Source organism: Notechis scutatus, chromosome 8 (assembly GCF_049901735.1).
Source record: "Notechis scutatus isolate UNSWTSFEM ecotype Mainland chromosome 8, rNotScu1.2, whole genome shotgun sequence".
NCBI classification, from domain to species: Eukaryota; Metazoa; Chordata; class Lepidosauria; order Squamata; family Elapidae; genus Notechis; species Notechis scutatus.
In genome coordinates, this window is record NC_142016.1 from 21,502,845 (window position 1) to 21,519,047 (window position 16,203).

The window sequence follows — 16,203 nt, forward strand, 5'->3', positions numbered from 1 at the left end:
TAACATATAGTCTTCATTCTTTGCTCCTGACATGAGCGATGGATCGCCAGAAGACTGGGGTACCTTACTCAATGTAAATCTGACCATTCCTCAAAGCCTTCAGAATTATAGCATGCGTGGTCCTATCGGTCTTGTTGAATGGTTTAAAGGTCTGTCCTTTTGGGCTAGTTTCCCTGAAAATCCAAGCTCACCTCGTCAAATGTGTCATCCCATTCTTGAGCCGTGATCACATAGTTTACACGCTCGTTCATGTAGTCCTCCACTTCCCTGCAAGAAGTCAAAATGTGTGGCCTTTAGAGAGAGTTTTCTTCTTCTCTAGAGACAAGAAATCGTCTAGGACAGGGGTCCCCCACTCCTGGTCCATGGATGTGTGTGTGTGTGTGTGTGTGTGTGATTGGGCTTAGTTTTTTGGGAGGAAAATAAGGGGGGAAAATTATGCCTCTGTCTACCAGCCTCCATTGGTATTTATCTGGCTAGGGTCCTGTCAGTGTGTGAGAGTTGAGGGCTGTTTGGAAACTGAAAGAGTATTTGCTGTGTGACCAAGAAGGAGACAGCAAGGAGCCTTGTGCATGGCTTAGCTCAACTCTTCTGTACTAAAGCTGCTTGCTGCTGTGAAACTAAAACGGAAACTCCCTGCTTGTGTTTTGCATTTGGAAGAGATTTCTTTTCAGGTGGGGAGGGGGAGTGGAACTCCTTAGCATCAGAGCGTGTTAATAAAAATAATGTAGGAAATTCTAAGGCTCTGATGGTTCATTTTGAAAAAACCTTTCTTAGTGAGCACCTAGAAGCCAAGAGGAACGTATGTGCCACATTTCAAGTTTGTAGGCTTTACAGTTCTGGAGATTTTGTGACGATGCGTAAGTGGTATTTCGCTTTTATGTATAGAGAGATAATGACATCTACAGATGTAATGCAGCATCATATTTAGGCAATGGGACAGCCCTACAGTAATATTCCTGTAAAAACTCACCCGTTAAAAGCAATGATGTAGCGATTCAAGAGGCGTCGTTCCTGAGAAGGGAATTCACCATAAAGGAAGAAGCATTTGCCCACAAACAGATCTGGAAAGGAAAAGCAAAGATCTTGGGAGAAATGGAACAAAGGATGGACAACCCAAACATACCTATTAGTTCTCTAATCGTTCAGCCAGTTTCATCTAGTGGTTTAAGGCAGCAGGCTAGAGACCAGGAGATGGTGACTTCTAGTCCTGCCTTAGACATAAAAGCCAGCTAGATGACTTTGGGCCGGTCTTAGCACCTCACTTAAAAACTGCAGCCCCTAGTAATGGAAGTTATGGTCCCAACTGACTCTCTGTATTAGATATTTATTATTTAGCTAAAGAGTAACGGACTAATAATCCTACAGATTGGAATTTCGATTAAGAAAAAAAATAAAAAGAAATACCAAACTTTAGATCGGTTTGGACAAACCTGGAAGTTCTGGGATAGGCTGATCTGGCTCCCCTTGTTCCTCAACATCTGTGTTCTCGTCAGTGGAACCAGCGTAGGGGTCATTGTCTGGTTCTGGGACTAGCCTCCGTCCACCTTGCTGCTTTTTGCGGTGCTCCTCTTCAACTCTTAAGCCAGAGGAGATACGGAATCAGCTTGGGGAGAGGATCCACCACAGCCACCAAAGGCCTCCAGGCTTCAAACCACAGAACAGAGGTCCCCAAACTTGGCAACTTTAAGACTTGTGGATTTCAACTCCCAGAATTCTCCAGCTAGCATCCACAAGTCTTAAACTTGCCAAGTTTGGGGACCCCTGCCATAGAATCTAAGATGGCAAGCTCTGTTTCAGTTACTAAGCGATGCAGCTGTCAGGATTCCAGCAATCGCCCTAATTAAATCATGATTCTCAAGCCAAACTTCAAAAAACTTCAAAGGATTCATTAGAGGCAACATACTGGCACTGCCCTGTATAGAGCCAACTCTGGCATATATCATTTACAGTCCCCTATGACCCTGTTTCCCCCCTCCCCGCCTGGGTGTCTCATAAACCAGACTCTTCAATTGAGCACGTTTGGGCAAAAGCTCCAGTAGTTTAGTTACTACTGAACTACTAACTGCTAAAACAGGCATAGGAATATTTTATGAGTAGACAGCAGCCAGCATAGAGAGGGTCAACTACCACAGGTATCATTTGAACCAACCTTCTTAACTCGTCATCGGTGTCACCAGACCCTTCGTCTCCGTTGTTTTGAAGACCTAAGAGGCAGCAGAAAGGCAGAAAGGCACCATCAGCAATCTCTTTTATGTCCCCACTGTCAAACCGCTGGGTAAACTGTCCTGATCACTGGTGGGAAGTGGATGGCTGATTAGCTGTCTCAGAGAAGCAAGAATCCTTCATTAACCCCTTCGGCAATCTCTACAAGGTTATTCGGTTAAATCAGCGCCATGAGCCTGGAAGGTGGTTAGATGTTCAATAAATTAACCCCAAGGGGATATGCGACAGAAGTAGGACAACAGGCAACTGAATATAATTCTAAAAACTACTTTTTTACAAAAGCCTACGTATCTGTAAGAGTGCATTCAATGATTCTTTTTGGTTTTGCATATGCCCTAACGTGAAGGGAGGAAATGCTCAGTATTTAACTTAAATTGAAATTGCAGAAGTTGAAATTGTATTATTCTTGTTTTATTCTTTCTATAATACATTCCTTTACTGATATACCGTATTTTTGGGTGTATACGATACACTTTTTCCACCTCCCAAAAGTGGGTGGAAATGTCTCTGCATCTTACACAGCGAATGTTGCCCAAGCCCTGCCCACCCGCTGGCCCCCCACCCTTCGGCCTCTGCCTCCCAGCAATTTGCCTCCTTGCAGCAAACAGCAAACCTGCCTCCCAACGATCAGCTGTTTCAGGCTGCAGGGATCGCCATTGCCTATTGCTACCTCCTGGCATCTCGTTTTCAGCCGGTTCCAATCCTCACCACTTGGAATGGGCCGAAAATGCGGCGCACAGAGGTGGCAATAGGCGATGGCAATCCCTGCAGCCTGAAACAGCTGATCGTTGGGAGGCAGATCCAACTGCTAATCAAGCTGTGCTGAAGCTGACCAAGCTGTTTGCTGTTTGCTGCAAGGAGGCAAATTACTGGAAGGCAGAGGCAGATTTTTTTTTTCTTATTTTCTTCCCCCAAAGCTAGGTGCGTCTTATACTTTGGAGCATCTTGTAGTCTGAAAAATGCGGTAAGTAGATATTGACTATTTTTTTAAAAAAACAATCTCTCTACAAGGTGTATAGAGAGGCATCTGAATCTTGGTTTCAACCACCCATGCCCCACTCACCACCAACCCCACTACTATCAACGAAGGATTCTGTGGGGGCAACGTTCCCCTGCATTCCCAAATTATGCTCCACTCTACCTGCAAATTTCTCATCCCCACTGGATGCCCTTGAATTGTTGTGGATGTTGCTGTTTTGAGAGGTGGTGGGCTCCTCCTCTTCCTCCCCAGGAGACACTCTGGGTGGCACCGCCTGCGTTACTTTGGGGCTGGTGGCAGGCTTAACTTTGTGGTTGGGGCTTGGCACACTGGTTCTCTGGCACAGAAAAGACAGGATTCAATTACAGAGGAAGGCAAACTCACCGCAGCACATTTTTGAACATTTCTTTGTCATTAAATTCTAATATTTTTTAATGTATTTATATTCCACTTTAATTATTTCTATAGTTAACACAAGACAGTGAACATATCCAGCACACCTTCCTCCTCCTATTTCCCCCAGAATAACAACTCTATTGGTGAGTTGGGCTGAGAGGAAGTGACTGGCCCAAAGTCACCCAGCTGACTTTCATGGCTAGAATTCGCAGTTCCTTGCTTTCCAGCCTGGTGCCTTTAAACCACCAGACCAAACTGGCTCTCCTCACAGATTCCTGGATATCTTCCCAACAAAGGAAAAACACTCATAGAGGATTACAATCTAATGACTTACACTAATGCCCAGGTTGCAAAATAACAGTCAAATCAGGTAAGAAAAACCTACAATCAAACTCACTTCACTATATCTCTCTATATAAAAGCCAAATACCACTCACTCATGACGAAATCTCCAGAACCGTAATGCCTACAAACTTGAAATTTGGTGCTTCTAGGGCAGGGGTGGGCAAACTTTTTGGCTCGGGGCCGCATTGACTTTTAAAATTTGACAGATGGGCCGGGTCAGCACAAGATTTTTGGGAATCGCCCCCACCCTTCCCCTTCTCCTCCTTCCCCTCCCCTCGGAGGCCCCTGAGTCAGGAGTTGCTACCGCCGGCGTGGCTCCGCACGGCTCCAGTCCCGCGTTGCCTCGGGAAGGAAAGGCAAAAAGGAAGAGCCGCGGCAGTGCTTTGCAACGGAGCAGCGGCACCGGAGGCTCAGGCTCAGCGGCTCCTGGTTTTGCCTTTTCCTTCCCAAGGCAACGCGGGACTGGAGCCGCACGGAGCTGCGCCGGCGGTAGCAACTCCTCACAGCCCCAGCCAGACACCTGAGCGGAGCCGGGCGAAACTGCCTGTTGCTGCTGCCGGAGCACTGCCGGGTCGCCTCCTCCAAGCAGCTCACCCGCCCGCCGGGCTTCCCCTCTGCCGCGCGGCTCGGGGCCAGGCGTGAGCGCCCGCGAGTTAAAAGGAAGCCGAAAGTTGCTGGGAAGTTGCTCGGGTGCTGGGAGCAGGCTTTTAAAGTGCCGCCCGAGCAAAGTTTAAGCAGCCCGCCCGCCCACTGGGCGGAACCCTTCCTGCTCCTCGGCGGGAAGACGCTCCAGCCTGCAAACTTTGCCTTTGCAAAGTTTAAGCCTGGAAGCCCCAGAAACCCAAGCAACTTCCCAGCAACTCGGCTTCCTTTTAACTCGCAGGCGCTCATGCCTGGCGGAGGAAGCCCGGAGACTCCTCCAAGCAGTCCGCCCGCCCGCCCGCGGGCTTCCCCTCCGCCCGCGCGGCTTGGGGCCAGGCACGGCGCCCGCGAGTTAAAAGGAAGCCGAAAGTTGCTGGGAAGTTGCTCGGGTGCTGGGAGCAGGCTTTAAAGTGCCGCCCGAGCAGGACCGCCGAGCCGGGAACGGGCACCAAGGCAGGGCAAGGCTCCACCAGCAGCGGCCTAGCTTTAGGTGGCTCCAAGCAGCCCGCCCCGCCCGCCGGTGGAACCTTTCCCGCTCCTCAGCGGGAAGACGCTCCAGCCTGCAAGCTTTGCCTTTGCAAAGTTTAAGCCTGGAAGCCCCGGAAAAAAAGGGGATCGGCGGGGACTCACCTTCAGAGAGGTCGCACTCGAAGGTGATTTCGAACTCCCAGCCGAGGCCTTTGCAAATTTCTTTTCTTTCCTACCCTAGATCGCTCCGCACTGTTTTGCAGCTTTGGGGGCCACGTGACACAGGGCAATACGCCACACCCAGCGATTTTTTTCAGGGGCGGGCCAGATTGGACAGACCAATGGCAGTTATTTTTTTCAGGGGCGGGCCGCATTGGACAGACCAACGGGCCGGATGTGGCCCCCGGGCCGTAGTTTGCCCACCCCTGTTCTAGGGGCTCACTAAGAAAGGGTTTTTCGAAATGACCATCAGATAATTACTATTTCTTAATACAGCAATTAACACGCTCTGATGCTAAGGAGTTCTACTCCCCCTCCCCACCTGAAAATAACTGTTCCAACTGCCAGTTGCCTCACATTCCGTTACCTCAGTTCAAACTGGCAAGACGTTCCACTCCTTCACTCAGGAGCGGCCTGGGGCTCCTTACAGTCCTAAACGTCGGTACCTCACCAAAATTGTCTACGCCTTCCACCTATTGAACTGCTTCCGGACTCAAGGCGGCGGGAGAGATACTCCCTTATGAGTTTCAATCACCGACCACCACTGAGCCAACGGATTGTAAACCAAATTTCTCCTCCATAGCCTAATCACAAAGTTTTGTCACGAAGGACGGGTATCCAGCTAGTATCATATAATAGAAACATCCCCCAAACAAACACATCTAGCTTACCTGTTGAGGAGTCAAAGGTCTGCGAGGCAGAGCGGGGGTCTCCTCCTCGCTCTCTTCCTGTTCACTGCTGGATGAATCGGGGCCACCCATCAGGTACCTAGGAAAGGGAACCTGCCAGTTACAGTCTGAAATGAAGACAGAGTAGAAATCCACCTAGCTCCTGTTCCCCTTGACAACTCACCGTTTGCAGGGCAAGCACCGACGGGTACGGTGACAGTCCAGGATCCATTCTTTCCGTACAATGGTGCCCCCGAGCCCTTTCACCTGGCTGTATTTGGGGGTGTTGGCAAAGGCACAGCTAGAAAGAGAAACAGAGTCGCTCAGCATTGAGGGATCCATTGCAATCTATCAGGCACCAGTATGAAACCAGCCAGTTTGATCTGGTGGTGAAGGCACCAGGCAAGAAACCAGGAGACTGGGATTTCTAGTTCTAATTTAGGCATGAAAGCTGGCTGGGTGATTTTGGGCCAATCCCCAGATGAATATGAGTTCTAGTCCTGCCTTAGGCACGAAAGCTGGCTGGGTGACTTTGGACCAATACCAATCCATTCATATTTTTGACCCTTCTTTGGAATATTTTTAAAAAATTATTCTGTTCCACTATTTTTTTTGACATTCGTGTAACTGTCAGCTTTGGAAGCCACATTGGCACCAGAAGATTCCACACTGACACATTCTTGAGCTTGGGAAGTTGGGGGGATTTCATGGAGCATATGTAGCTAGACATAACAGCATTCTTCTTCACAGTCAAGGTCATGTTATTCCTGCACCTGGATGAGGAGTGTTCAAGGGGTGTCTCTAGTTGGGGTGGATGGTGATTGGGGCACGTGATGGAAGGTTGGGTGCAGGGGGTGGATTTGTAATATATTACTTATTGGAGGAAAACCCAGAACTTTCAGATTTGGTTTTTCCCAGATGTGCCAGTATGACAGCTCAAATAAAATGGAACTTAGAGAAAATGCCTGTCTTGGAGTTTTGCTGTTGGGAGTTTGTTTTTCTGGAAGGCTGACAGTAACTTGATATTAGATATTGATCTTGATATTGGCCACGGTGAATTGGCAAGTTGTTATAAACTGTAGCAAAATTGTGGGTCTCCTTGAGTTCTTCTTTTACCTAAAAACAAAGTTGAGGTCTTGGGCTCCCCAAGCAGAGCATTTGAGGTTTCAAGTGGCTTAACATTTGGGGCAGGGGTCTTCAAACTTGACAGCTTTAAGACTTGTGGACTTCAACTCCCAGAATTCCTCCTCCTCCAGTCATGTTAGCTCATGAATTCTGGGAGTTGAAGTCCACAAGTCTTAAACTTGTCAAGTTTGAAGATCCTTGGTTTAGGGAGTTGTGGGGGTGCATGCATGCTTTAGGAGAATAGACCCATTGGGTACCAGACACGTACATGAGGTGAGTGCTGTCAGGGGTCCAGTCTGGACGGTACTTGGCCCCCATCTCCAAGGCCTTGTCCCTTAATTCAGAGCGAAAGGGGTTCTGGAAGCCACTCAGCACGAAGACAGTACCCTGTAGGAGTTGCTGGAAAGACCCGTTGGCGGCTGTCTCCTCTGAAGACTGCGTTGGAAGAGCTTTTTTGAAAGGCAGCGTCTTCTGGGGAGGAGACGTGGAGAGAGAGACTGCAAATCAACAAAAACAAAATGCAAAGGTTAGGAAAGATGGAAAAGGCAATCCTTGCTCATTCTTTGATGTAAATTACCCAGCCTGTAACAGTAACAGTCAAGGCTTAGAAATCCAAACTCCAAGAAGGTGATGTGCTCAAAAATATTTACATCAAACGAATAATACTTTTTGGGGTTATTTTAAATTTGTTTTGCTGCTTCCTTTTCCTTTTATGCTAGTTTGCATTTTAATATTTGACTCTGGAATCTAATAAAGATATAATAGTAATAAGGATAAAGTCTCTAACGTGCTGAAAATATTTGGTTCAGGGCTATTGCTTGTACAACTGCTTTCATCTTATCTTAGCATTGTTTGCCACTCAGAGACACTTGTGGAGACGCTTGGCCACACAAACTATTGATTAAATAAATAGATGAATTGAAAAAATGTTGTGTACTGCATGAAGTTTTCAACTTGCAAGTTCCCTCCTTTCTTCACACACCTTTGTGTTTTTTGGAAGGTGGGTGTGTAACGCGGGACTTATCAGGGTTAGCTTTCTTGGTTGCTGATGAGAGGCCAGCATTTTCTTTGCTGAACTCAAATTTCCTTTTGACTGGGGTGGGTTCCTGCAAAGACAAAAAAACTTAAGGCTGCAACTAATCCTAAAATACTTGGACAGAAGCTTCTCCCAACTTCATTGGATTTACTTCTAAGACATATATAGGCTTAAGGATCCTTTTAAGATTGGCTGCAAATAATTCTAGGACCCCTAATGCTGCTCTGGTCCATGCTCCTGTGCCTAGAGAGGCGACACAGTAAGATTGTGGAATGGAAGTACAATAGTCCTTGCTTAACAACAGTAACTGGGAACAGAATCTGTCGCTAAGTGACACGGTCATAAAAACACATCATCATAGGACCATACCAACTTATGACTTCTAGTTGCTGTCATTTCGCAACTTATGCAACGTCACATGGTGGCCATTTGCAACCTCCTCCAGTTTCTTCGTTGACTGTGAAGGTTGCAAATAGAGGTCACATGAGCATAGGATGAACTGCAACGACATAACTCCTCCAATCAACGGCGACGTTGTTACCAGTTGCAGCTAGGAAGGCCAGTTATAAGCACCACTCATTCGGTTGCTGAATGAGTGGTCATTAAACAAGGATTTTTGTTTGTTTGTTTCTCAGTTGGACAGCTAATTAAAAGGAAAAAGGTTGGAATGTGACTGCTTTTGCCCACTCGCATGGCTTCAATTTTCTCTTCTTTACCTTGGGTGGAGTTTTGGTGGTGGGCTTTTCCACTGCTGATGGTGAAGAGTCAGGAGAAAGAGATTTGTTGGTCTGTAGTGAGGCAGCAGCATAACTGGGCGAAGGCTGGTCATTCTGAGATGCTGCAAGAATAGCCATTATTATTATTATTTTATCATCATCATCATCATCATCAGTTACCAGTCTCAAAGTGGATGTCTACAGATGGCAAAAACACTGCAAACGCTAAAGAGCAGATAAAGCATCAGAACGGACATTTTCAGCTGAAAAAAAGTTCCATTTCAAGAACGGCCAATGAAGAAGGTAACATCTCACTTTATCAGATTCTATTTGATAATAGCAATTAGTGTTGACAGAGCATTGCAAGAGCAAAATCTCATATATATTATCAGCTTCTAAGTCACAACAGAGAAAGATTATTGCCTGCTGTTGGCTGGGATGAGAAATAGTAACTGTGATCTTTGGATGACTTTTAGGTAGGATAAAAACACTTGTGAGAATTACCTTTAGGAGGGGAGACCAGAGGTTTGCTGGCACGGCTGAAAAAGAGAGCACCAGGTTTCAGAGAGCTGGAGTTGCTGTCATCCTCCTTCACCTTAAACTGGCCCAATTTGGTGACCTTCTGATGCGGGTGGAACAAAAAGAGAACGAGATGCCCAGATTTTAAAGAAGTGTGGTAAAATACAGGATCACAAATCAATGTTGGAAGGGATTATGTAACTCAAGGGATCCTCACCGGTGAAACCGCTTTGGAATGTGTCTCACTGCTGTCTGGAGGAGAATGGAACCGCACGAAGGAAAGGCCATAAGCCAGAGACTGAAGAGAGAAGGAAGAGGATTCAGATTTAGGCAAACCAGACAGCCACAATTTGTCATTCTGTGCATGCCAACTGCCTTCTCTAATGGGCAGACCACTCTCCCTCCAGAGGTGGAACACAAACCAGTTTTAAAATAGAAGGCAGATAAATCTATGTGGCTAATAAATGTTAGAAACAAGTAAGACTAGCATTACTATAGCCTTCTCTAGGGACATACACAACTTCTACAATTCCCAACTCCAAAAAATCTGAACACTGAAATCTGGAGAGCCTTCATTGCCAGTATTAAGCCCTGGTGGGCTTAATAAGTCAACAGGAAGGTTTGACCTATTGAGAGCTTGCCATTTTCTCTTCCTAGCATGCCTTAGGGCAGGGGTGTCAAACTCAATCCCACAGGTGCCGTATCAGGATCCTGTTTGCCCTTGGGGGCCAGGGTGAGCATGGCCTGGTTGTCACAGCTGACTGGGTGGGTGTGGCCAGGTCAGCATGAGCCGATCCCTCGTCGTCTCTGAGATGACCCCACGAGACAACTCTGGGTCTGTCATGAGCCAGTCTGCCTTAGGGATAAATCTTGCTTAACATAAACGGCTAATAACTGTTATACCTTTTTTGATCCTAGAGTTTAAGTGCTCTTTTGAGAGAAGTTAGCCCACTTGTAAAGTTGCAATTCAATAATTATATACATGGGAATCAGTCTCACTGAAGCCAGCAAGCTTTATTTCTGAGTAAACATTCACAAGATAAGGCTATAAAAAAGGACCAATGAGATTTTAGCTCGTTCAGCTATCTAGAGACCTTCATCTAGAAAAGGCATAATTGCGAACTTCTGGAAGTGAGCTTCACCTCGCCTCCAGAAAGGTGAATACCCAGAAATTTGGAGTCCCATTTAGAAGAAATTAATATTCACAATTTCTGTTTGCCAGATAATCATCAAAACTGCCTGAGATCGACTTCTTTTCTTACATATAAAACGATGACTCTCTCACCTTTGAAATGCAGTTATAAGAAGGCAGGGAACCCATTTGATACTAAACACAATTGGCAAAGAGTATGCTAAGAAGTACCAGCTCCTTATCAAACCTCTGAGGAAGAAATAAATGCAGGAGTCCAAGACAGACTCCAGCCAGCATCCCCTATATTTTGTTTCCAAAATATAAACCTTGGTATACGGCTGGGTACAAACAATCTTAACTCGGTCCCACTTCTTCTCAGCTGTAGCCTTCACCAGTTTATCTGGCCCAAACATACGGACTCTGTTCAAGTTGGTGCTACTCTTGCTCTCTGAGGGAGACATGAAGGAGGATGTAACCAACAGCACCTGAGGTGGAATGGAAAGCACTACAATGGAGATCAAGAGACACATCTTTTTTTGAAAGTACATCTCTCACTAAATTCCAGTCTTAATCCAGAAGAGTCCTCCCCAAACTGCCTGAGAGCGAGCAACAGAACATCAAATCACAATTGGGGCTTTTGAGGGAAGAGTGTTGCACACATTAAATACAAGGGGAAAAGCAGGGTCTCTCTTGTGCCTCTAGTGCAGGGGTGTCAAACTCGCGATAACACATTGCCATGTGTTGTATCGCAACTTTTTTCCCCCTTCCCCCCACTAAAACGGGGATGGGGTGTGGCCAGCAGGTGACACATCCAGCCTGTGGACCACGAGTTTGACACCCAGAACAGGTGACACTGCTTTGCCTAAACTGCTAAGCAGTCAGCCTGCATGGAGCCCCATACACACACCTGTATTCAAATGATGTTTGGTTTACATTGCTGGAATCCTACCAATTGTGACTGTACATATTCAAATGGAACAAAGGAAGTAACACCAAACCCCCTTCACTGAAGACACACACACACACACACAAATACCACTTCCATGCTGTGATGGCAACCCTCAGACGACACCGAATTCACTCACCTCATAATTCTGCTCACTGGAGGAGGCAGAGCTCCCAGCCAGCACTTCCACAAAGGCAGAGCCTTCATTGCCAATATCAATGCTGTGAATCTGCTCCTCTTTTTCAAACTGTGAGGGAAGGAGAATACAGTAAAAGATTGTGGAAAATGCAGGAAAGGAGGCCTATAGGCAGGGGTGCCAAACTCACATCGTCACGGTGGCGTCACATGACGCATTGGGACTTTTTCCCCCTTTGCTAAACCGGGCATGAGTTTGACAGCCCTGCTATAAGCTCAGATCTTAACAGTTGGATATTGATTTAAACAAATACGCCCCAACCAGGTATATGGGCCATGCAAACAGCAAATAAAACTATCCAATAATTAAATCAGGACCAAAGTCATCATTATCCAATTTGACTGACAGGGATTATCTAAGACAGCAAGGTGTTCCTCTTCCAGCTGCTGCTTTCGCTAAGATCTTAACAGTAGCTGATTTTGAGGAGACTGGTGGAGGGCTGAGCATACAGTAATGCACTGCAGAACCATGATTAACTACAATAGGAAAATTATGAAGAAATTCTAAATACTACCTGAAAAGCATTTATTTCTGTTATATATATATATATACATACATGCATACATATACATGTGAGTGGTGTGGTGGCCTAGAGGTGGAGTTCTCGCTTCACAGTCAGGAGGCTGTGAGATATTTTTCTCTTTGGGCACACACTAAGAATATGTCTGCTGAACAAAACTCCGCATTGGTGACAGGAAGGGCATCTGGCCATTAAAACATTCTGCGAGCTCCATTCAGTTGCCCAGATTCCACCCTGCAAGGGATTATGGGGTTGTTAAATGGAGATGATAGGTAGACAGACAGACACACATACATACATAGATAGGATTGGGTTTGAAGAACTATAATTTATACATACACATCTGTAACAGTATAAATATGCTTACAGCAAGTTGTCATACTGCAAGTATTCCAACAACTGCAGAAAGTGTTGGGGACAAATCTCACCAAGGGATTAGCACAGAGGTGGGCAACTATGACCCCTTTATGACTTGTGGACTTCAACTCCCAAAATTCCTGAGCTAGCATGGCTTGCTCAGGAATTCTGGGAGTTGAAGTCCACAAGTCATAAAGGGGTCATAGTTGCCCACCTCTGGATTAGCAGAAACTCACTTGTAATATGACAGAGACTTGCTTTTCCCCAGCCTGGGCAGCCTTCCACTTGCGATAGGTGTCAGCCTTGAGCAGGTTCTCAGCACAATGCGTCTGTGGACAGGAAGAGAGGCTACATCAATGGCAAGAAAACAATCCTATCCATATTCCATCCTATTCTTTACTCCTTATCCTGTTTTCCTTTCCTCGTTCCCCAATGGTCTTATACATGGACTGGATTTACCCAGCACACTTTAAATCCATCAGAAAGCACAATTGCTCTCTTTCTGGAATTTCTCAACCTCAGCAGCATTAAGATGTGTGGATTTCAATCCCCAGAATTTCCCGGCCAGTTTCTGGAAAAATCGAAGCCCACATATCTTAAAAGTTACCAAGGTTAAGAAACCCAACTGAGCTCTATTCTGGCTTACAGTAATGCGATGGCCTAACTTCATGTAACAGGCAAAATGGACCATCTCAAACCCAGTTCAGTCAAACGTGTCCTAATCCAGCATAATGGGGTTGAATTGTCATCCTAAATCGAGGACTGCCTGTACTATGACAGTCCTAAGCTACCTATTCCCCAAAAGGGAAGCTAGAAAAAATGGTGCTTCAGACTCGCAGACACCCCTTTTTTCTCTCTCTTATGACCCCCTTTCTTCTTCTTCCCCTCTCTGTGTCTTTTTGATTAGGTCCATCCAACACACCAAGCCCTTAAATGAGGGGATCACAATGGTTTATTCCTATTACATGCTCAATGTCTATGGAGAGTCTCAATCTATCTTGGTTGTCCCGAAGGTGCTTTTTCAAGAGGCAACTGGACTCTCTTGGGTTTTCTTGGAAGACATTTCGCTTCTCATCCCAAAGGTGCTTTTTTTCCAAGAGGCAACTAGACTTTCTGATTTTTCTTTGAAGGCGTTTCGCTCCTCATCCAAGAACCTCCTTCAGCTCTGACTGCATGGTGGGAAACGGAAGGATTTATACTCCTTGCAGGCAGCTGGACATTTGCATTCTTTCAGCAAGTCGTTGAGGCCCCTTGGAGATTTATCTTGCTCATGGGGGTGCAAATGGGTGTGGAGCCTTCTCGGAACAGCTGAAAGTACGCTGTAGATTGGAGATAGATGTTGCTGTATCCCTCCCCCTCTGTTGAGACAGCTCTGTTCAATTTTGACACCGATGGCCCCTTTGACCCCTCTTTCAAACCAGCGGCCTTCTCTGTCCAAAATGCGGACTTCGCTGTCTTCCAAAGAGCGGCCTTTGTCTTTCAAATGAAGATGGACTATCTAATCCATCTAATGGACTATCTTTCAAATCAAGATGGACTATCGAATCGAATCCTGATGGGTTCATTCTCCTAGGTTGTGCCATGAGCTTATGAAGTGGTTGTTTCGTTTCCCCATCGCTTCTCATCCAAGAAGCTTTAGAAGTGGAGTCCAGTGGCCTCTCTTGGAAAAATCCCAGATGCCGAAACCAATCATCCAAGTTAATGCTTCAGGCAATGGTCAGTTTCCCCATCCATCCTGACTGACCATTAGCTGGGTTCCCCCCCAACACATTGGAGCCCAAAGTAGCCATTCTGGCTTTTGTCTGGTTTAGGTATCATAAGGAATGCAGGCTGCATTGTCTGAACCAGGGGTCTCCAACGTTGGCCACTTTAAGCCTGGAGGACTTCAACTCCCAGAATTCCCCAGCCAGCTGGCTGGGGAATTCTGGGAGTTGAAGTCCTCCAGGCTTAAAGTGGCCAACGTTGGAGACCCCTAGTCTGTACGGTTTCCCATTCACCCCATTCCACCCCCGAAGCCACCGGGAGGCTCTTCCAGGCCCGGCCGCCCCCTTATCCAACTCCCCACCGCCCACGCCACCTCACAATGGCTGGCTCCATCCCACAACTTAACAGCTCCCTCTCCCCCGCCTCCCCCCACGGCTGCCTTGCTCCCCGAGCGGAGGACGACGCCCCCGTGGAAGCCGCGCTACCGTGTCGGAGCTGCTCGCGGATACCACATGTCGAATCTCGATCTCCGGCATCGCCCCGCCACTTTCTGTCACCCGCCGTCACCCGGCGGCAAAACTCCGCCAAAGCGCCGGAAACGGGCGCTCTATACCCTTCCCGGACGCTCGTCTCTATGGTCCCTCCCACTTGTGCCCTTTGGCGTCTCCGCGCGCAAACTCAAATCGACGTCTGTCTAAAAAAAAAAAACGCCGTGCGGTTTTAGAGCGAGCGGGAGAGTCAGGGGGTTGGGGTTGGGATGTCGTGGCGCATGCTCACATTCGCTCCTTTCGGTCGTGACGCCATGGCGCCGAAGCGCGGTTCTTCCCTTCTGCGCATACGATTTTTGCGCGGGGTTAGATTTTCAAAATTTGAACGCTTTTTGAGGCGTGTGGAACTTCCAGTTCCCAGAATTCCTCAGCCAACATAGTCGTATTGAGGAGTTCTGGGGAGTTGAAGGCCAAATAAAGTGGCCCTGTTTGAAAAACACTGAGTGGGATTTCCCAACCCTTACTCACTCTTTGTAACCATTAGTTGGTGAAATGAAATCTCTAACGTGGTCTTATCTCTGTAAAGACACATAAGTAACAACTATTTTTTAAAAATTGAATGAATACCAACAAAAGTAGCAATGCATTATTTCTATGAGTCAGGTTATTAATCTAGTATCGATATGCTTGCTTATTCAGTAGTAAAAAAAAAATCCTCTGAAAAAAAAATTCATAGGGCAATGCTTCCCATCCTTGGCAACTTTTAAAATGGATGCACGTCAACTCCCAGAATTGCCCAGCCAGAAACAAAGATTGAGAGAAACTGCCACAGGGACAGAAAATTAATTTATTCATTGATTTATTCTGATCCTGGCAATGTTGGATTTAAAAAGCGGTGTTGGATGCTAGGGAAGTTGGAATCCAACGTATCTGAAGGTTGCCTGGTTGGAAAAGGATGGTGGACACCATAGTTTTTACATCAGCTGCTGTTGGTGTTTTAAAACCTGACCCTTCCCTCCCATTCCAAATTTCCAGATGAAACAGATTTTGCTATAGCTGTGGGGCAGTGCCCCCTAGAAGAATCCAAGTCATAGTTTGGGAATCCTAGATTTCACATTCTTGAAAATAATCAAGAATGCCTTTAAAATTGTTATAGGGACACACACTAAAATGTGGTTTGTTTTATTCAGGTTTAGTATATTGGGTGAACCATCAGCAAATCATAATTGATAACTTAAAATGGATGCTGTGATCTCAAAATGTCCCAATATAGGAGTCATAATGTTTTTGAATTTTAATTAATGTTGAGACTTTTGGGACCTCGCAACCGTTCATTAATGCTCAAGTCTGAGAGGAGCATCCTATTGCGTAGTGTGGCTACAGCAGTAATATTATTTCCTCTCCAAACCTGGTCTAGAAACACACGTCTTTTTTTCAGAAGTCAGTGTTACATCTCTTTGGATTCAGACACTCTTGGAATTTCTTTAACCACCATGCTTAAGATGTGGGTTTGTTTGAATCCCT

The 16,203-nt window shown here is 46.2% G+C and overlaps 1 protein-coding gene across 4 annotated transcripts in view; it reads right to left on the reverse strand.

The window, feature by feature from the left end:
* The window catches only part of XRCC1 (X-ray repair cross complementing 1), a 20,904-nt gene extending 6,075 nt beyond the window's left edge, over window positions 1-14,829 (reverse strand). For 2 of the 4 annotated variants that reach the window (XM_087971071.1, XM_087971070.1), the window contains exons 1-16: window positions 14,677-14,829; window positions 12,724-12,816; window positions 11,554-11,661; window positions 10,795-10,953; window positions 9,554-9,634; window positions 9,322-9,439; window positions 8,818-8,939; window positions 8,048-8,171; window positions 7,334-7,562; window positions 6,125-6,241; window positions 5,944-6,040; window positions 3,365-3,539; window positions 2,150-2,204; window positions 1,431-1,576; window positions 971-1,061; window positions 192-267 (exon numbers count right to left, since the gene is read on the reverse strand). In XM_087971071.1, the coding sequence (XP_087827197.1) occupies window positions 192-267; window positions 971-1,061; window positions 1,431-1,576; window positions 2,150-2,204; window positions 3,365-3,539; window positions 5,944-6,040; window positions 6,125-6,241; window positions 7,334-7,562; window positions 8,048-8,171; window positions 8,818-8,939; window positions 9,322-9,439; window positions 9,554-9,634; window positions 10,795-10,953; window positions 11,554-11,661; window positions 12,724-12,816; window positions 14,677-14,727 (1,842 nt within the window). In that variant the 5' untranslated portion in view covers window positions 14,728-14,829. Of the gene's footprint in view, window positions 1-191; window positions 268-970; window positions 1,062-1,430; window positions 1,577-2,149; window positions 2,205-3,364; window positions 3,540-5,943; window positions 6,041-6,124; window positions 6,242-7,333; window positions 7,563-8,047; window positions 8,172-8,817; window positions 8,940-9,321; window positions 9,440-9,553; window positions 9,635-10,794; window positions 10,954-11,553; window positions 11,662-12,166; window positions 12,305-12,723; window positions 12,817-14,676 lie in introns of those variants that run through there. The other 2 variants (XM_087971072.1, XM_087971073.1) reach the window with 2 other exon arrangements.
* Window positions 14,830-16,203: the final 1,374 nt, after the last annotated feature.